This window comes from Oryctolagus cuniculus, chromosome 12 (assembly GCF_051225735.1).
Source record: "Oryctolagus cuniculus isolate XC-2025 breed Fujian yellow rabbit chromosome 12, ASM5122573v1, whole genome shotgun sequence".
Lineage (NCBI taxonomy): Eukaryota > Metazoa > Chordata > Mammalia > Lagomorpha > Leporidae > Oryctolagus > Oryctolagus cuniculus.
Window position 1 is genome coordinate 109,028,965 of NC_142878.1, and position 19,463 is coordinate 109,048,427.

Here is a 19,463-nt window from a genome sequence, read left to right on the forward strand (position 1 = left end):
GCTGATCCTCACCCATTGTGCTTGGTCCGAGGAGTTCCTTGCGGTCCATCTTGGGCCTGACTGCGCTGCTGTCCTGGAGCCCTTGGCTCGTGCTCCCTCTCGCAGTATTGTTGACAGATTCACCTTCCTGTCTTTTACAGTCACAACAAACTTGGGGTGATTATTGATGACTTGCTTTCCTTGTCTTAGTTCACCTCAAGTTGCCCTTTCTCATATAACCTCTTTTTAGACTCTGAGTTTTGTATGTTTGTTTGATATTTGTTTTTTGAACATGGCTGTTTTTATTTGTTTTTAAGTTTTATTTTTAAGATATTTATTTTTTTGAGAGGCAGAGTTAGAGATAGAGAGGGAAAGACAGAGAGAAAGGTCCTCCAGTCCACCTGTTCACTCCCTAAGTGGCTGCAACAGCTGGAGCTGGGTTGATCTGAAGCCAGGAGCTTCCTCTGGGACTCCCACATGGGTGCAGGGACCCAGTACTTGGGCCATCTTCTGCTTTCCGAGGCCTGGGTCAGAAGAGGAGCAGCCAGGAATAGAACCGGCACCCATGTGGCATGCTGGTGCAGGAGACTTAGCCCGCTACGCCACAGCACCGGCCCCTGTTTTATTTCTTAATTCAGTAGAGCTTTGTGCACTTGGTGGGGACAGGCGCAGGATGGGGTGACAGGTGTGAGTGACTTGGTTCCTGCTCTCTGCTGGCTTGTAGAACTCTGGGGGCCTTAGAACACGGAATAACCCTGGAGCCCAGTGGACGGTGCCAGGTCGGTGTGAAGTTACTGTCTATGAGGTAGGCAGTGCAGTGAGTGGTAGTTTAGGAGCCCATGGCAGTGGGGATCTGTGTGCTGCAGTCCCTGTGGTGTGGTCTGTAAATTTCAGTGGCCAAAATGGTAAGGAGATTCCAGTATATTCAGAGTTGTCCACTGCAGGCATGGGGCGCTCAGGCGTCAGCTCAGTTCTCCAGGTCTCCTGTGTGTGTTGCTCGTGTTCGATGACAGGAACACAGAAAGCAGCGCTGGGAAGAGTTTGAGGTGTCAGAATGTGAGACTCGAAGAAGAGGCTTCCCAGAACCGGTGCCCGTGCCTGAGCGGGAGCAGTGAGCTGCTTATGGCCGTGCGCACCCGAGAGAGGCCAGAGACAGCAGCCAGCGCCAGGCAGCTCTGGGAGGGGCAGCAAGCACGCGAGAGCGGCTCTTCCTCCGCTTTCCTTCCGTCCTTGTTGTGCTGCCGGAGCTGGGCCCTGACAGGAAGCCAGCTCCTAAGGGAGGAAGTTGTGTGTGGAGCCCAGCCTCAGCGTCGCAGGGAAAGTGTGGAGCTGAGAGGCAGTAGCGGGAGCGGCGCACTGAGCCTTCCATTTGTTTGTCTGGAGCGGGGAGGGGTTTTCACTTGCTGGTTCACTCCTTGAATGCCTGCAGTAGTCAGGGCTGAGGCAGGCTGACGCCAGGAGCCAGGGACTCCATCTGGGTCTGTCACATAGGTGACGGGGACCCAAGTACTTGGGCCATCGTCCACTGCCTCCCAGGAGGGTGCACTAGCAGGAAGCAAGATTGAGAGAAAAGGCAGGACTGCATCCCAGGGACCTTATAGGTCATGCCAGCGTTCCACACGGCTGCTGGCTGCTTCACCCCTGCACCACAGTGCCTGCCCAGAGACGCCGAATGCTTTGAGTGAAACCCTCGAAGCCCTGGTCTCTGCTTCTGTGGACTTTGCTGGCTGGTTGTTACTGTCGCTGACAGGAAGGCGTGCGCTGAGAGGCGTGAATGGAGCAGCCCAGCCGACTCTGAAAGGGCTTTGCAGGCCCAAGGTCTCAGTGTCCAATACGTGACGTGGCCTTTTAGCACAGACATGCTCAAGTGGTACGGAAGCAGATCAGCGTGTCTGTCTCAGCAAAACTATTCAGAGCGGGAGGCAGTGGAGCTGGCCTGGGTAGGGCAGTTCATTCTGGTGCAAAAAGGTATTTTGAAATCCATGTGTATAGTTTTCTCATCATATGCTTTTTCCATGAACTTTTTTATGAACTCTCATGTATAGATTTTTCAGAGGTTTTTTTTTTTTTCCCTGAAAGGCAGAGGTAGAGGGAGAGAGAGAGGTCTTCTGTCTGCTGGTTCACTCCCTAAATGGCCACAATGGCTGGAGCTAGGCTAGACTGCAGCCAGGAGCCAGGAGCCTCTTCTGGGTCTCCCACATGGGCGCAGGGGACCCAAGTACTTTAGCCATTTTCCACTACTTTCCCAGGTGCGTCAGCAGGGAGCTGGATCAGAAGTGGAGCGAGGGATGCCTGTGTTGCAGGAGGCAGTGTGACCCACTGTGCCACAGTGCTGGCCCTGACGACATGCATAGATTTCAAAAATGTGTTTTTTTTTTTTTCCAAAATTTCTTTTTTTTTTCTTTTCTTTCTTTCTTTCTTTCTTTTTTTTTTTTTTTTTTTTTTTTTTTTTGGACAGGCAGAGTGGACAGTGAGAGAGAGAGACAGAGAGAAAGGTCTTCCTTTTGCCGTTGGTTCACCCTCCAATGGCCGCCGCTGCAGCCGGCGCACCGCGCTGATCCGATGGCAGGAGCCAGGATCCAGGTGCTTCCCCTGGTCTCCCATGGGGTGCAGGGCCCAAGCACCTGGGCCATCCTCCACTGCACTCCCTGGCCATAGCAGAGAGCTGCCCTGGAAGAGGGGCAACCGGGACAGAATCTGGCGCCCCGACCGGGACTAGAACCCGGTGTGCCGGCGCCGCAAGGTGGAGGATTAGCCTAGTGAGCCACGGCGCCGGCCTCAAAAATGTTTTACACCAAAATAAACTTTTACATTTTTTAAAGATTTATTTATTTGAAAGGCAGAATTACAGAGAGGCAGAGAGAGAGGAATCTTCCATCTGTTGGTCACTCCCCAGATGGCTGCAACGTCCAGAGCTGAGCTGATCTGAAGTCGGGAGCCAGGAGCTTCCTCTGGGTCTTCCATGTGTGGGTGCAGGGGCCCAAGCACTTGGACCATCCTCTACTGCTTTCCCAGGCCATAGCAGAGAGCTGGATCAGAAGTGGAGCAGCGGGCCTGGAACCGGCGCCCACATGGGATGCCGGCACTGCAGGCGGCGGCTCTGCCTGCTACACCACAGTGCTGGCCCGCAGAATAAGCTTGTCTTGCTGATGCTGATTGATGCCCACAACGTTCAGGGGCTCCGCCTCATCCACGTGGCGTGAAGTCTGTGTGGACTCATACCTGCTGTCCGGGGTGGCCGTCTTCACAGCAGGTTGGAGTAACCATGCAGTGCTCTCCCCTTGCCTGCATGCTTTGATGGCCCGTGTTCTTTTTTTTTTTTTACAGGCAGAGTGGACAGTGTGAGAGAGAGAGAGAAAGGCTCTTCCTTTGCCGTTGGTTCACCTTCCAATGGCCGCCGCGGCTGGCGCGCTGCGGCCTGCACACCGCACTGATCCAATGGCAGGAGCCAGGTGCTTCTCCTGGTCTCCCATGGGGTGCAGGGCCCAAGCACTTGGGCCATCCTCCACTGCACTCCCTGGCCACAGCAGAGGGCTGGCCTGGAAGAGGGGCAACCGGGACAGAATCTGGCGCCCCGACCGGGACTATAACCTGGTGTGCCGGTGCCGCAAGGCGGAGGATTAGCCTAGTGAGCCGCGGCGCCAGCCAATGGCCCGTGTTCTTCTGACCTGTTGTCCTTTCCCATTCCCAGTGCAGCTGTGCCCTCTCATCCACATCTCTGGCGTTGCATGCAAGCTTAGGATTTGAATCACGTCCTGTCACCACTGTTGGCATACACTGTCGTTCTCCTCCGTGCTGAGCAGTGTACCTTGGTTGTGTGCCATGAGCTGTCACTAAGCACTTTAGCAGATGACGAAATGGACTTTAACCCAGGCTCTGGCCAGCTTTGTAGTGTCTCTTAACCCAAGCTGTTGATGGTGTGTCAGCCACTCTTCCTCCCTCGTCATAATATTGATTTTTTTTGAGGGCGTTGTGGGAAGACTGCATCTTCTCTCTGCTGCACAGCCCCTTTCCATACCAGTATTTGTCCTCAGGAAGACTGGAGCACAGGAGGTTCTATTTGCATGGGAATTGATCTTGCGATGTCGGTTGGCAAGCTCTGTCTACTCACTCTAGCCTTGGGGTGGGGAGGGGTTGAGCAGTAAGGCTGGTGTGTGTGTGATGCATCTTGTGATTGCGTGACTGCTGCTTGCCTGTCTGAGCGACGCAGGAGGCCAGCCAGTGGAGAAGGAATGCCTTCATGGGCGTAGACACAGCGGAGGCTCGTGCGCACAGGGCTACTCTCAGGGTAGCCAGGTGCCATCAGAGCATGCATTTGGTTCAGGATTCTCTAGGAATGGTTGGCGTGGAGAATTCTCTGGGTACTTCTGCCATGGCTGCGGCAGTGGTTGTTGTCTGAGATGTGGTCGCCAGACACGGAGTGGGGCTGGGTGCCCGTGTTCACTGTGTCTGGATGTGGTCGCCACAGGGTTGGCTCAGTGCGGCCTGTGCCATTGTGTGCTGCTCAGAAACTGCTTACCTGGAAGAGAGACGACATGGGCCAGAGGGTCTGGACAGGGTTCTGCATCAGAATGCCGGTGTAGAGTTGTACACGTACGCTCGGGTCAGGGTCTGAAATCTCTGGTCTGAGCCAGAGATTCCTTCTTGCTGGGGTCAAGCCTGAGATCAGATTACCCTCATCCGTTTACGGGGAGGTCACTGTGGATTGAAGCCCAGAGGCAGAGGGTTCGGCCACCAAGTAGACTCGCCCTGTGGGCCCTGGCGCTGGGGTTTTGGGCCTTTATCCAGGGGCCTCTTTCTTGTAAGCAGCTGACAGACCTTCCGACTGGGAGTGCCTGCCCGTGAGGAGACTGCTCCGTGCATGCCCCTGCCCTTCCACGCTTCATGCTAACCGCCACTGCCAGCGTCCTCGTGGAGGCAGAGCCCATGGGGACTTCCTGGATTTCCTGGCTGACCACCTGCCCCACTGGGCGCTGACCACGGTCACTGTTTCCCTCCAGGGTCGTCCAGCAGCCGGCACCCAAACCAGGCAACTCCAAAGAAAAGCGGTTTAAAGAACGGGCAGATGAAGAGTAAAGACGACGAGTGCTTCGGGGACGACATCGAGGAGATCCCGGACACGGATTTTGACTTTGAGGGCAACCTGGCCCTCTTCGACAAGGCGGCCGTCTTCGAGGAGATCGAGACCTACGAGAGGCGCAGCGGCGCCCGTTCCCGGGGCCTCCCCAGCGAGAGGCCTGCACGGTACCGGCACGACGAGAACATCCTGGAGTCGGAGCCCATCGTGTACCGGCGGATCACCGTGCCCCACAGCGGGAGCAAGGAGTTCTACACGGGTGAGTGCGCCAGGCCCGTGCCTGCTGGCCCCCTGCCCTTTGCTCTCCTGCCTGGAACAGAAAGGCCCAGTTTCTGAGGCAAAATCTTGCTCTGGCTGTCAGCCAGCTGGGTGGGTGGCTCAGGGTCATCTGTCCAGGGGCTTGTGGCCAGCCCGGCACTGCTGCGCCGTGGAGGGGCAGCCTCTCCGCCTGTCTGGTGCCGTCCTCTGCTTACTGGGGGAAAGCGCGGGCTGACTGGGTTGAAGCAGGCAGGTCTGTGTTCACTTGGCTTCCCTGTTACTGCCCGATCATCTCACTGACGCTCCACTCTGTTCCTGGCCCTTGCTGGTGTGAAAGAGAGGGCCTTCGTAAAAGACTTTGTTCACTGTGCTGTCTCCTGCCAGCTGTGGCCATTGAGAGGTGTCAGTTCTAGTCTCTGTCCCTGAGAGCTGCGCCTTGGTGGGTAGTGGAGGGCGCCCCGTGTGACGATCACCATGTGTGGCAACCTCGTTGGGTTACCTCACTCATGGAAGTTTCTAGAACTTTTCTTCAGATGTTCACATCTGAAGCAGATGAAGGTAGCCATTAGGGAGGTGTCTGCCTCGTCTCAGCCCGGAACCCTTTTCCCTGAAACACGTTGTGAACTAGACTTCTTGGAGTCTGGGTTACTGAAGGATCCTGGGAGCTGAAGGGGAGGCCGTAGTCATTCTAGTAAGCAGAGAAGGAACTGAGTGTATGTTTGTTTTGGTTTGCTGTTTGGAGTGTAGGAAATAAAATCTTTTCCTATTATTCATTTGAAAGGCAGAGTGAGAGAGAGGGATAAACGGGGGGGGGGGGGGCCTTGTCCATCTGCTGGTTCACTCCTCAAATGGCCCTCGTGCAGCCTGGATCTCCATCATGGTCTGTCACGTGGGTGGCAGGGACCCAAATACTTGGGCCATCCTCCACTACCTTCCCATTAGTAGGTGCACTAGTGGGGAGTTGGATCAGAAGTGGAGCACCTGGGACCTGAACCAGCACTGTGGTGTGGGATGCCGGGGTCGCAGTCAGTGGTTTAACCTGTGGTGCTCTAGAGCCAGCCCCGGGATAAAGTCTGGAATGCTGGTGGCTGTAGCAGGGAGAATTGTACTTGGAGGAAACGCGGGTCTGGCTTTTCTGTAGGCTGCAGTAGAGCGCTCTTGTGCCTGGCTTTGCTGGGTGTGGATGCTTCTGCGTGCCTTCCCCGGGAAGAAACAGGCAGGCTGCGGCCGAGACAGCCCCAGCTGGATCCCCTCCGCCTTCGCGGGCACTCTCGGGGCACACTCTCGTGGGCCTGTCCCCTGACGCGTGTCGTCTCCTTAAGCAGCAGCGCTGCAGCGACTTGATTTTACCCCTGTGTGAAGGCAGGCAGCCTCCCTGCGTCAGGCGTGATTTAAATGGCTGGTTTTCACCTTTCCAAGGCAGTTACCAGCCGTTAGGGCTGGTGCCACTGCCTGATCTGCCGACAGCCTGCTGCTTCGAGTGCCCTCACAAGGAAACCAGCTGCCCCTGCTGCCACTGGGTTGTCCCTGACGTGTCCACGCTGCAGGAGTTCCCGAGCCGCGGGCAGTCACGTCTGTGTGGAGTGCAGTAGCTGGAAGGCTGCGAACAGCAGTGAGGATCGGGAGAGGCTCTCGGTCTGACAGCCTGAGACATGTAGGCACAGAGGTGGAGACGCCCACTGCGCTGCTGCTTCCTGACCCCCACCCGACCCACCCAGCTGCTTTTGGTTTTAGTAACAACTGAGCACTTCTTGTGAGGGAGGCAGTTTTCCTAGCGTTGCCGTCCATTGGCATACTCCCAAGTGCGAGTGCTGGGCCTTGGCCAACCGGTATGGCCGCGTGAGGTATACAGCACGCAGTTGCACTGAGCTGGAGCCGTCCGGTTTCGCCTGCTTCTTAACAGGTCAGGAGTGGAAACAGCCCTTTGCCAGGCAGCCCTGGTGAGCCGCTTCCCCTGCAGCTGGTTTCTGTCTCCGCAGACAGCCCTTGGGCAGTGCGCCGTGTGCCGTGGTGCCGTGGTGGGCAGGGCTCCGGTAGCACAGAGCTGGGTCTGCTGTCCAGATGTGAGGATCGGACAAGGACAAACACCCCAGGCCAGGGAGGGTTGGTGTTCGGTTGCGTGGTCCCCAGGTGGTTTTCTCATTTTACAGACGAGGGCAGAAAGGGAAAGTCTGCCTCAAACCCTCCCCGACCCCGTCTCCCCTTCTCTCTGGACGGTGGCGGCACCAGGGGAGGGAGAAGTGGGGGGAAGGGCAGCTTGGTAGCAGAGTAGCCTACAGTCTCCTGTGTCATGCTGACTTAGGAGGGGACCAGTTTAGGTCAGTGATTCTCGGGGGTGTCTGAATCGCTCCCCAGCGAGCCCTAGTAGCATCCGTGTCCGGGAACACCCAGTGCTTGGTTTGCTGCCCGTTGGTGGTGGCGTGGGCCAAGGTTCCGGCAGCTTGCTCCCCTTCCTGCCAGGTGGGGTCCGCAGTAGGTGGTGCCCGTGTTTTCCCTGCACTGTGTGGGTCAGGGCAGTGCTCATGGCGGAAAATGCGTTCAGGAAGCAGCTGAGTTCAGCCCTTGGTAACCCAGGCCTCCTTCTCTGCAAAGCCCCTTGGAGTCCATGGTAGGGCTGCCGTCCGCAGCAGCCACAGGTGGTCAGATGTTCCTCCAGCTCAAACCTGCCCGCTGCGTCATGGTGACCACCAGTCACCCCGGACTGACCAGGCCTGTCTGGGTCCTGATTGAAGACAGACTGTGCACACGGCTGAGTGTGTTGGGTGTGTGTAAAATGCTGGGTGTGCGTGAGGTCTCCAGAGAGCAGTCTCCACGCAGCGCTCAGAGTATTTGCCACGGGAAGACAGTCTTTGCCCGCAAGTTGTCCAGTGGACTGGGAGGTTGCCGGATGACTTCTGTGCCCAGGGACAAGTGTGCAGTCAGAGCTGGGGAGTGCCTGTGGCGGAGCCCAGCAGGCAGAGGAAGGGGATTCTCCTGGGTGGGCTTGGCAGGAGCCGGTGAGTGGTGTGAACAGAGGGCTCTGTGAGAGCTTGGTCCTAAGCTCGCTGGCCGGGATAGAAAGCAGCTCTGGACCACAGCACGGAGGGCCTTGTGTGCTCATCCTGTGCTTGTCCCACGGCCATGACAAACAGCTGAGGATTTTGGATGGGAAAGTTGGCAGAGCCCAGAGGAAGCAGGTGGTGGAGTTGCCGAGGTGAGGAGCTGTGAAGTCGGGGCTGGGGTGCGCCCAGTGGTGTGGGCGCTCCGTGCTAGTCAGTGAGACAGAATGCCAGCTTGCAGAGTTAGCAGTAAGTATTTGACCTCAGATGTGGACTGCAGGTGAGGTGGCCTTTCGCAGAATTCCTGCTGTGCGCCAGCAGGGGTGTGAATATGCAGACAGCGCCAGTGTGCACATTCAGAGGCCGCAGGAGGGGGCCAAAGGCCTGATTCCCAGGGTGGTGCTGAGCCCCGCCCCTGCTCTGCTGCATTTCCCTGACCTTTCGGAGGGGCGGGTCTGTTGCCCTCCGTGTGTTCTTGGCTGTGTTGACTTAGTGACTTGAACGCTGGTTCCCTGGGCTCTAGTGGTTCTAGTGAGCCCCTCCTTAGGGTGGACTTTCTCTTTCTAACCACTGCGGAGTCCTCTCAGCCCTCAGGTCCCTAGAAGCCCACATGGGGGGTGGCCGGGAGCCGTCTCAGCCTTGCCTGCAGGATGCCAGTCTGCTGAGACTTAGGGAGCAGCTTGCAAAGGAGGAGAGCCAGGACTAGGGCTTCCTGTCCTGTCTTGGAAAGAGCCTGTCAGAGCCTGAGGTGACAGCCCCGTGGGCCAAGCCACAGCTTGTCTGCCTCTGCCTGCTGGCTCGGCCCCGCCCCCGGGGCCAAGGGGTACACAGAAAGAATTCAAGAAGACATCCGGCTTCACACATGGAAGTGACCCCTGGGGCCTTGACCCTGCTGGGCGGGGCCTCCTTCAGCAGCCTCAGTGCACCCCCGGTTCCGCCTTCTCCAGCCATATACCTACCCGGTCCCTGCAGCCCCGCCCCGGCCCCCTGGCCTGTGCGGCCAGGTGAGAGAGTCCTGCCTGTACCCCTGACCCGAGTGCCATGGCTTTTCCCCAGCCAGTTTCTGAGGTCGTGTCCCTGTGGCCACCTCCTGTAGTGACTCGGTTGGTTCTGGGAGCCTCGGGTGCTAGCAGATGCCCTTGTGGAGGAAGAGGACTGTGAGCCTGGGCTCCAGTCACCAGTGGGCAGGTCTCGGGCCTGCCATGGTCACTGGCAGTCTTGACAGTCTTAGGGGTTTTGGGCGGAGCGGTGCTGTTCAGGCAGATTTCTTGGTTGGGCTCTTACCCCAGTCATGAGCTTCCCATGGGGAGTGCCTTGTAGCTAAAGCTTTAGGAGTTTAAGCTCCAACCAAGGGCTGAGGGCCTGCCGCCTGTGCACTGTGGTGTGGAGGGATGTTTTGTTCTGTTTTAGATTTGTTTATTCATTTGAAAGGCCAAGAGACAGATATTCTATCAGCTGGTTCACTCCCCCAGTGGCCGCAATGGCCAGGCCTAGGCCAGGCTGAATCCTGGAGCCTGAAACTCCATCTGGGGTCTCCCATGTGGGCAGAGGGGCCCAAGCACTTGGGCCATCCTCTGCTGCCTTCTCAGGCCATTAGCAGGAAGCTGGATCAGAAGCGGAGCAGCTGGGACTTGAACCCAAGTTCATGTGGGTACCAGTGTCACACATGGTGGCTTAAAGCCTGTGCCGCAACACTGGCCCCTGATAGAGGTTTTGATGAAGCTGCCGGTCGGTTTGGGGATGGTGCTGGTCTCTGCAGCGCCGGCTTTGCTGATAGAGGTGGGTTAATATCCCGAGTGGCAGAGGGGTCAAGTTCAGCTCAGCCCCTGTCAGATTCAGCACCTCCGAGCGGGTGACTCACCGTGCCCTCGCGGGCTTGGCTGTCCATTTCTCCCTGTGGAGTTGCTATTCAGATGCCAGGCGTGCAGTGTGGGGGCCACCTCTCCTCTTCCTTCGCAGGACTTCAAGCCTGGAGGGGACACAGGCGGCCGCTTCTCCTGTGTGAGTCCTGGCCGGAGACTCGACTCTGTCCTCTTCTGGGTCCAGATCCCTCCCTGCAGACCTGCCCCCAGCCGCTCCCACAGGTTCCCTCGCTCCTGACGTCAGCCCTGTGCGGTCTTCCTGCCCTGTGAGCTCACCTTGCACAACGCAAGCCAGGCCCTGCCCACTGCTCTACGCAGAGCCCTTAGGCTGGCCTCTGGCTCCAGGCAGGGACCTTACCATTGTCTCACGTCCCAGCCCCGGGGGAGCCCTTGCTGTGTGTGGGGTGTGTGTCCCGGGGGAGCCCTTGCTGTCTGTGGTCTTTGCACGCATCGAGCAGGTCGAGAGTGGGACCCCTCGGTCTGCACTTGCACCCTTTGCCCCTGTGCTCAGGTAATGGGTTCGGGCTGCCGGGCACTGTCTGGTGCTCCCGTGGGTCTGGTTTTGGGCCAGCAAGGTAGGGGCCCGTGCTGTGTTCTTCCTCTGCACACTGCTGTGGAGCACACTGGGAAACTCCTAACTCCTTTAGACTAGCGGCTGAAGGGGCCACACCTTGTGTGTGTGTGCAGGGGACCACTCTGTGTCGCCTGCACAGATCAGCCACACATACTCAGTGGGGCATGGATCGCACTGCACCACCACACTGTGGGAAACCTATACCAGACATCAGAGTGTCTAACACACAGCCTTCTGCGCTGCTGTCCTGTTGTCTCAGGGCTGCCTTTTTTTTTTTTTTTTTGTCAGACAGTGAGCGAGACAGAGAGAAAGGTCTTCTTCTTTTCGTTGGTTCACCCCCCAAATGGCCGCCACAGCCAGCACTGCACCGATCCGAAGCCAGGAGCCAGGTGCCTCCTCCTGGTCTCCCACGTGGGTGCAGGGGCCAAGGACCTGGGCCATCCTCCACTGCCTTCCCGGGCCACAGCAGAGAGCTGGCCTGGAAGAGGGGCAACTGGGACAGAATCCAGCGCCCCAACCGGGACTAGAACCCGGGGAGCTGGCGCCACAGGCGGAGGATTAGCCTAGTGAGCCGCGGCGCCGGCCAGGGCTGTATTTCCAATCAGCTGCTGTGCGTTGCAGGTGTTAAATATCTTTCTTTTAACATAGAAAAGTCCCACTGGCCTGGTTGTCTTTCTTGATCTTGTGGAGTCCAGGCCGGTTGACCTGCAGATTGTTCCTGGTTTGGTTTATGCGAACATGCCTTCAGGATTGGGGTGGGGCCCTGCAGGGCGTGTGCCCCGTCAGTCTGTCCCTGCCCAGGGCCGAGTCTGATTGCTGGGGAAGGCGCTGTCCACCAGCCCTCCGTGCTGCAGAGAGAGTTGTGCCCTGAGGACTGGTCAGCTGGCGGCTCACGTGCTCCCCCACCCCCGCCGGGTCCAGAACTCCTCCGGTGGAGGAATGAGGCGCAGGGTCAGTCAGGAGCACCCTAGCCACACCCACCTGGGTCCTGACAGGACGCCCAGAGCGGGCCTGGAGTCTGCCTGCGGGCGTCCTTCCTGTCCACTCCTGAGCCCCCACACGCTGAGGGCACTGGGGGGGGGGGCACCTGCGCACACGGAGCTTACAGGCTGGGGAGAGGAGGGGCGGCGGCAGTGTCTTCAGCCCAGGGGAGGGAGCAGCCGGCAGGCTGTGGGAAGAGGGCAGCCAGCAGGAAGCTGGGTGTTGGGGCAGGGAGTCTGGGACGTGGTGGGCGCAGGTGGTGAGGCCAAGGGCTGCACGAGGTGCCAGTGGTGTGACGGCGGCTCCTTCTTCAGGGATGCACTTGACACCTGGCTGCATTTGGGGTGACTGCAGCCGTGTTCACACGGCGGCCTGGGGCTGTGTGTGTGTGTACACTGCATCCAGGCTGTGTCCCACGAGGAACCCGGGTGGCAGTGCCTGCCACAGAGCACTGTGGATCCCTCCTGCTGGAGGTTGCGTCCCGTCCTCGGGGAGAAGAGGGGACACGCAGCCTTTCCTGCGGAGGGCCCTGTCCAGGGAGGACCGAGCTCCGTCAAAGCAGACACTTGGCAGGGAAGCCCCTGGGACAGAGAAAGGAGAGTGCGGGGAGGGGGAGGCGTGGGCCCCTCGGGAGGGGAGGCTGCAGGCAGTCTTCTCTCAGAGGGGACCCTGCCTTCCCCAATCTGGTCTCAGGACACTTTCGGGAGGGCCCCAGTTCCAGTGCGGACACTGGCAGGCTTTGCCCCTGCACTGCCAAGCGGGCTCCTGGCACTCTTCGTGGGAGCTGAGTGCACCCCTCTGCCTGTCTCCAAGAAGCCAGTCTGACTGGCCAGACTTGGTCAGTGTCTGCAAGGAATGCGTGTGGTGCTGGCCTGTTGCTCGCCGAGCAGCTGCCTTGTGCTCACACGGCATTCCCAGCCTTATCTTTCCCTCGGCTGCAGGAATACGCCGGCCACTGCCGTGCCTCGGCCCGGCCCAGATCAGCGAGGGTGTGCTCGGAGGCGGGCCCCCTTGACCGGCACGGGCAGTGCTGTGCCCTGACGTGGCTGTGGGGGGAAGGCTGGCTCAAAGTGCTGCTGCCTGCTGCGGGGGAGCGCTCAGCCGGAGACGGGCGGGGCGGGCCCAGGACTCGCTGCCCGGAGCCTGTGCAGGTGCGCCAGGCAGGACTGAGCGGACATGGGGCCGAGGGGGGCCCTGGCTTGTGGGACTGCACACAGGGCGCGGGAGGGGCAGGTGGGTACACAGGGTGTGGGAGGGGCAGGTGGGTGCACACAGGGTGTGGGAGGGGCAGGTGGTGCACACAGGGCGCGGGAGGGGCAGGTGGGTACACAGGGTGTGGGAGGGGCAGGTGGGTGCACACAGGGCGCGGGAGGGGCAGGTGGTGCACACAGGGCGCGGGAGGGGCAGGTGGGTGCACACAGGGCGTGGGAGGGGCAGGTGGTGTACACAGGGCGTGGGAGGGGCAGGTGGGTACACACAGGGCGCGGGAGGGGCAGGTGGGTGCACACAGGGCGCGGGAGGGGCAGGTGGGTACACACAGGGTGCGGGAGGGGCAGGTGGTGTACACAGGGCGCGGGAGGGGCAGGTGGTGTACACAGGGCGTGGGAGGGGCAGGTGGGTACACAGGGCGCGGGAGGGGCAGGTGGTGCACACAGGGTGCGGGAGGGGCAGGTGGTGTACACAGGGTGCGGGAGGGGCAGGTGGGTACACACAGGGCGTGGGAGGGGCAAGTGGGTACACAGGGCGCGGGAGGGGCAGGTGGTGTACACAGGGTGCGGGAGGGGCAGGTGGTGTACACACAGGGCGTGGGAGGGGCAGGTGGTGTACACACAGGGCACGGGAGGGGCAGGTGGTGTACACAGGGCGCGGGAGGGGCAGGTGGGTGCACACAGGGCGCGGGAGGGGCAGGTGGTGCACACAGGGCGCGGGAGGGGCAGGTGGGTGCACACAGGGCGCGGGAGGGGCAGGTGGTGTACACAGGGCGCGGGAGGGGCAGGTGGGTGCACACGGGGCGTGGGAGGGGCAGGTGGTGTACACGGGGCGCGGGAGGGGCAGGTGGGTACACACAGGGCGCGGGAGGGGCAGGTGGGTGCACACAGGGTGCGGGAGGGGCAGGTGGTGTACACAGGGTGCCTGAGGGGCAGGTGGTGTACACAGGGTGCGGGAGGGGCAGGTGGTGTACACAGGGTGCCTGAGGGGCAGGTGGTGTACACAGGGTGCGGGAGGGGCAGGTGGGTGCACACAGGGTGTGGGAGGGCAGGTGGTGCACACGGGGTGGGAGGAGCAGGTGGTGCACACAGGGTGTGGGAGGGCAGGTGGGTACACAGGGTGCGGGAGGGCAGGTGGGTGACTTGCCAGGCAGCTCGGGACTCTTGAGACCCGCGTCAGTCTTGCTCGCTGCTCTTGGGTTCTGTGCTCTGCTGACTTGTGCGTCTGAAGCAGGCCATGCACGTGGCTCTTTGAGCAGCTGTTCCACGGAACCGGGCTGCAGCCTCAGCACTGCCAGCTGCTGGGTCGCCGAGACGGGCCTTTCAGACGAGATGGGGCGCGTTCGGGGTGGTGTGGCCGTAGACGAGACTGGCCTTTCAGAGGCGCGGCGCCTCCGCCCAGAAGACAGCCGGCAGGATGGTGTGTGTTTGGGTGCACTGGGCGTTGTTTCTGTCCTTGTCTCGTGCATTATCCGGCCTTCCCCTGAGAACAGACCTGGTGCTGTGGCCGGGTCGATGACTTCCCTGAGCGTTTGTGCTTTGGAGTCAGGCCAGACCAGAAATGGCGCCAGGTCTGTGGGCCTTACGTGGGGTGTGCTCACCTCTGATAGCTGGAGCCGCAAGGGGGTCCCTGCATGGAGGGCCCCCCCGCCCCGTTGCTGAGGCCCGGTCTGTCCTCACCAGATGGAAACGGCTGGGTGTGGCCCAGTGTGACTTGCTCCTGAGCTGTGCCCCCCGGGGCGCCCTGGACAGCCCCTCCTGCTGCTGGGCCCTGCAGACCCCTGTGGGGACTCCGGCCGCTGTGGACTCGCTCTGAGCCAGGGGAGCCAGGTGCTCGCCATGCTGTTGCCTCAGACTGGGCCTTGCCCCGCCTCTGGAAAGGGGTCTTCATTGGCCTTAAATGAAAAACACAGCTGGTCTCCAGGTAGCTCGGATGTCCCCTCCGGTGTGTTCCTTCCTGTGGTGTGAGGGACAGACACAGGTTCTTTGAGGAAGCAAGTGGCCAGCTGGGTTTCTGCAGCAGAGGGGCCGACGGGGCCGTGGAGGTGGCAGGAAAGGCCCACGGCAGCACGGCCGCACCTGCTTCGGGAGAGGCGTGCCGTCTTGCAGGGGTCAGCAGGCCGCCCTCAGGCCTGTGCTGGCCCCCACCTGGCAGCGCCCTTTGCCTCCCGGCCCAGCTGTCGTGGGCTGAGGCTGAACTGCTGCTTGGGCTCCACAGGGGCGGAGCCTGCTGCATCCGGGGGGGGGGAGGGGAGGGCCGGGTGGTCTGAAGGTGTCGCCAGGTGCAGGATCCTGGGGAGAGGGCGCCCGTGTTGGGACCTGCTTCCCTGGAGTCTGCCCCCTCCCTCACCTCCTCCTGTGCTGCAGACTCTGGCCTGGTCGTCCCCAGCGTTTCCTACGAGCTGCACAAAAAGCTCCTGGCGGTGGCCGAGAAGCACGGACTGACCCTGGAGCGGAGGCTGGAGGTGACGGGCGTGTGCGCCAGTCAGATGGCACTGACCCTTCTCGGAGGACCCAACAGGTAGCACCTCTTGTCTGGCCGGGGCTGCATGGCGGGGCTGGGGTGTGCATTCAGACGCGCAGTTAGGGATCCCGAGTTAAATGTGTCACTGCTTCCAGGGCACCGAGGGCTGTTACCCACAAAACTGCACCCTGGGGTGCGTGCCCGCCGGCCTGTCTGCGGGGTGTATTTGGGAAGGGCATGGTTACAGAGCTCCCGTTTGGCTACACAGCATCTGCCACCTTGCCTTTGGAAGGCTGCTGAGTGACTGTCCCCGTTCCGCCCTAAGCAGGGACCTCCTGCCCGCCAGCCGGGTGCTGCCGGAGGCGACACAGTTGCAGGCTGACCCTGCACAGCTCGCTCGGCCTCTGAGAGCGGGCGGCTCTCCGCCTCGAATGGCAGGAGGCTGGAGGTGACCGCTTCTCCACGGCAGCTGCCGCCTCTGGTCACACCGGTGCGGCGCTGTGTGTCCGCTGCTGCGAGCTGCCCTCTGGTAGCCACGGCACCCGTGGAAACAGAAGCTGGTGCTCCGTGACGTGTGCTCAGGAGGGGGAACCTGGAGCGGCATGAGCACGGGGCAGCCGTCCTGAGTCGGGTGGGCTGAGCTGCGCTTGCGTGCCGGCCCCTGCCTCCCGTGGCGGGGCGCAGTCCAGCCCCAGCCCCTGCTGGAGCAGCTGCGAGTGGTGGCTGATGGCTCAGTGCTCGGCTTCCTGCCATTCACGTGGATGAGTTCTGGCTTCTGGCCCAAGCCTGGCCCAGCCCTGGCTGTTTCAGGCGTTTGGGGAGTGAACAGGGGATGGAAGACCTCTGTCTGCCCCCTTCCTTCTCTCTCCCTCCCTCTGCCTTTCAAATTAGTGACTCCCCGCCCCTAAAGCACGGTCTAAATCGGCACTGACTGGGAGTTAGAGTTGAGGAAAGGGAGGGTCAGTGCGGGCAGAGCCGGCCCAGGGGAGGTGAGGTTGAGCTGGGCTCCAGGAGACAGCTGTCAGGGCAGGGCCACTGAGTGCCAGTGAGCTGGGGAGAGCGGGCAGGTGCAGGCGCGCTGGGGCGGAGCATGAAGGCTGTGGGGGCGGGGGACTGTTGGCCAGGCGGGGTGCAGACCGAGTGAGCCACAGCAGGTACCCGTCCCGGCAGCAAGGTGGCATTGGGGTCACGTAGCCTGCAGGGGGGCCCAGGCCTTGTGAGCCGCGGCTGGGGTACCGGCGAGGCTGCAGCTGGCACTGCTTCCATTCCATTCTAGGTTGAACCCCAAAAACGTTCACCAGAGGCCCACGGTGGCGCTGCTGTGTGGGCCGCACGTGAAGGGGGCTCAGGGGATAAGCTGTGGCCGGCACCTGGCCAACCACGACGTGCAGGTCATCCTCTTCTTGCCCAACTTCGTCAAGATGCTGGAGTCCATCACCAACGAGCTGTCTCTCTTCAGCAAGACCCAGGGCCAGCAAGTGTCCAGCCTTAAAGGTGGGTGCGCCCTCTGCCCGGGCTGGGAGAGCTGCCGCTTCCTTGGCGGTCAGCTGGTCTGTTGGCGCCGCCCAGCGGCTGCTGGTGGAAAGGCAGCAATGTGTGGCCAGCCCTCTGGGGGAAGTGCCCTGTGCCACAGCCCTGCTTCCTGCTCTCACGGCTGCCGTGGACAGCTCCAGGCCCGTTGATTTCACGGGTACTTATGGAGTAGCCACTGCTGATGCCAGGGCTATGGCCACAGATGTTTAAAATCCATTCTTCCAGGGAGCTTCCGTCCTCTTACATCCTGGTCAGGAAGCAGGAATCCGTGACACATTCGGCCAGGTGGCAGGAGGAGTGTTGGGTGGGGGGCAGGAGTCCCCAGGGCCTAGGGTTTGGCTCTGCATGAGGAAGTGGCGGGACGAGACCCCCTGGCCGCCACAGTGCCGGACAGGAGCCTGCAGGAGTGCAGAGGTGTTAACAGGGACCTGGTGGGAGAGATGTGGGGAGGCGGCCCCGGGCTGTTTCCAAATCCATCTTGAAGATGGAGCCAGCAGACGGCGGGCTGAGGGGCTGGGATTCAGGATGGCTCCGTGGGTCATGGCCTGAGTCACCGAGGTGCTGTCTCAGCCGGGGCGGGGGCTGGGACCGGTGGGCTGTGCAGGTGGGGGCTTGCTGGCAGTGTGGATCTGGAGCCCCGGTGGACAGAAACATTGAGGCCGCGCTGAGATGCCCCCAGGGGAGGGTGGAGGAGTGGAAGGCCAGGCTGTGGGTGGAGAAATCGGGGAATCCAGGCCCGGCCGCGCGGGCTGGCAGGAGCGGTCAGTGCCGGAGGGGAGCTGCGGTCAGCTGTGGCTGCAGGGGGCACAGCTCAGAGTTGAGTGTGAGGAGCAGTCTGGGGGGCATCGTGGGGCAGGAGGACTGGAGGAAGGGTGTGGTCAAGCAGGACCAGTCCCGGGCAGGCCTCTGGGCGCACACGGGACTCCCTGCGGGGGCAGCTGAGGCGTCTCCAGGCCAGCCTTCCAAGGGCATGGGCGGTGCCTGGAGAGCAGGCGGTGCACTGCGGCCCTGTCAGCGGCGCTGTCTCCCTGCAGACCTCCCCAGCAGCCCCGTGGACCTGGTCATCAACTGTCTGGATTGCCCCGAGAGCGCCTTCCTGCGGGATCAGCCCTGGTACAAGGCCGCTGTGGCCTGGGCCAACCAGAACCGCGCGCCGGTGCTCAGCATAGACCCGCCCGTGCACGAGGTCGAACGGGGCATCGACGCCAAGTGGTCCCTGGCCCTCGGCCTGCCCCTGCCGCTGGGCGAGCACGCGGGCCGCGTCTACCTGTGCGACATCGGCATCCCCCAGCAGGTCTTCCAGGAGGTGGGCATCAGCTACCACTCGCCCTTTGGCTGCAAGTTTGTCATCCCCCTGCACTCCGCCTAGCGGCCCCGCCGCCCACCCGCCGCCGAACGCCTTAAGGATGGGAAGCTTCTGGGACCCTGTCCAGGTCTCTGGGGTTTGGAGCTGGCCCGCCTCGGCCAGGGCGTGTGGCCGCTCTGCGCCTGGCCCCTGTGCTGGGCCCTGTTTACAGACACGGGTAGCGGTCAGGCTGGGCTGGGCCCTGTACCCCTGTACCCCTGTCAGTGCTTGTGCTCTGCCTTCCCGCTCCTGGCCACACAGCCCCCCTCTGGCCAGGGAGCCGCCGCGTGGCCGCCACCCTCCCCTAGCCTCACCCCAGGTTTCCTGCTGAATCCCGCAGGACTTCCCCTCCTTCCCACTCCGGCTCTGAGAGGCAGGGGAGGGGTGGCATCCTGGGGCACCCGAGGGTGTTACTGTTGAACCACAGTGCCCGCCCACAGGCAGGGTGCAGCTTTCATGTTCAGTGTTGGGGAGGCCCCTGGGGGAGCCTGGTGCTGAGCCAGAGGAGGCTCCCTGGTGCTTCTGTCCTAGGCCGCCCCCTCCCTGCCCACGTGTGAGCCCATTTTGCCCTCCCGTCCCACAGCAGGGGGCACACCCCTGCCTGCGCTGCTCGCGGCTCCTCCAACCCCGTACAGCTGTCCGTGCCAGACAGGTGCCCTGTGTCGGAGGTTCTGGGGGAGCTGGCCGGAGGGGGCCTGTCCCGGACCCCTGCCCTGGAGCCCCAGCAAGACCCTTGGCAAAGGACGCGGCCTGAGAGGCTTGCTTCTGCCCTGTGCGGTCACTGGCTGTGGGTGGGAGTTCAGCTGTTTGCGCCTTTTCCCCGGGAACAGACCAGCAGGCAGGAGGGCGGGCCCCTCCTCTCCTCCCTCGTGAAGGTTCAGGCAGTGCCAAGGACTTGGCTTTGGGGCTGAGTGGCTCTCAGCCAGGCCGTGACCCTGGGGTGGGCAGCAGGTTCTGGCCTGTGGTGGACATGGCCTGGCTCAGGACTGCCCCCTGCAGGAAGCTGCCTCCTGAGGGGCACTGGGAGTGTGTCCAGCGTGACAATAAAGCTGAGTGACAGTGTGGTGACTGCTCCGGTGTCTGGCCTCTGCCCCACAGATGCCCGGCCCCCCCCCCCCCCCAGGTGGTGATGCTGGCTGGCCGG

General features: G+C 61.5%; 1 protein-coding gene across 7 annotated transcripts in view; it reads left to right on the top strand.

Annotated features, from left to right (window-relative positions):
• The window catches only part of EDC3 (enhancer of mRNA decapping 3), a 59,596-nt gene that overhangs the window by 28,258 nt on the left and 11,875 nt on the right, over positions 1 to 19,463 (top strand). For 4 of the 7 annotated variants that reach the window (XM_089310853.1, XM_051834621.3, XM_089310856.1 and 1 more), the window contains 4 exons: positions 4,980 to 5,315; positions 15,345 to 15,498; positions 16,718 to 16,935; positions 18,009 to 19,381. In XM_089310853.1, coding sequence (XP_089166979.1) covers positions 4,980 to 5,315; positions 15,345 to 15,498; positions 16,718 to 16,935; positions 18,009 to 18,343 — 1,043 coding nt within the window. In that variant the 3' untranslated portion in view covers positions 18,344 to 19,381. Of the gene's footprint in view, positions 1 to 4,049; positions 4,068 to 4,979; positions 5,316 to 15,344; positions 15,499 to 16,717; positions 16,936 to 18,008; positions 19,382 to 19,463 lie in introns of those variants that run through there. The other 3 variants (XM_089310854.1, XM_089310855.1, XM_089310857.1) reach the window with 2 other exon arrangements.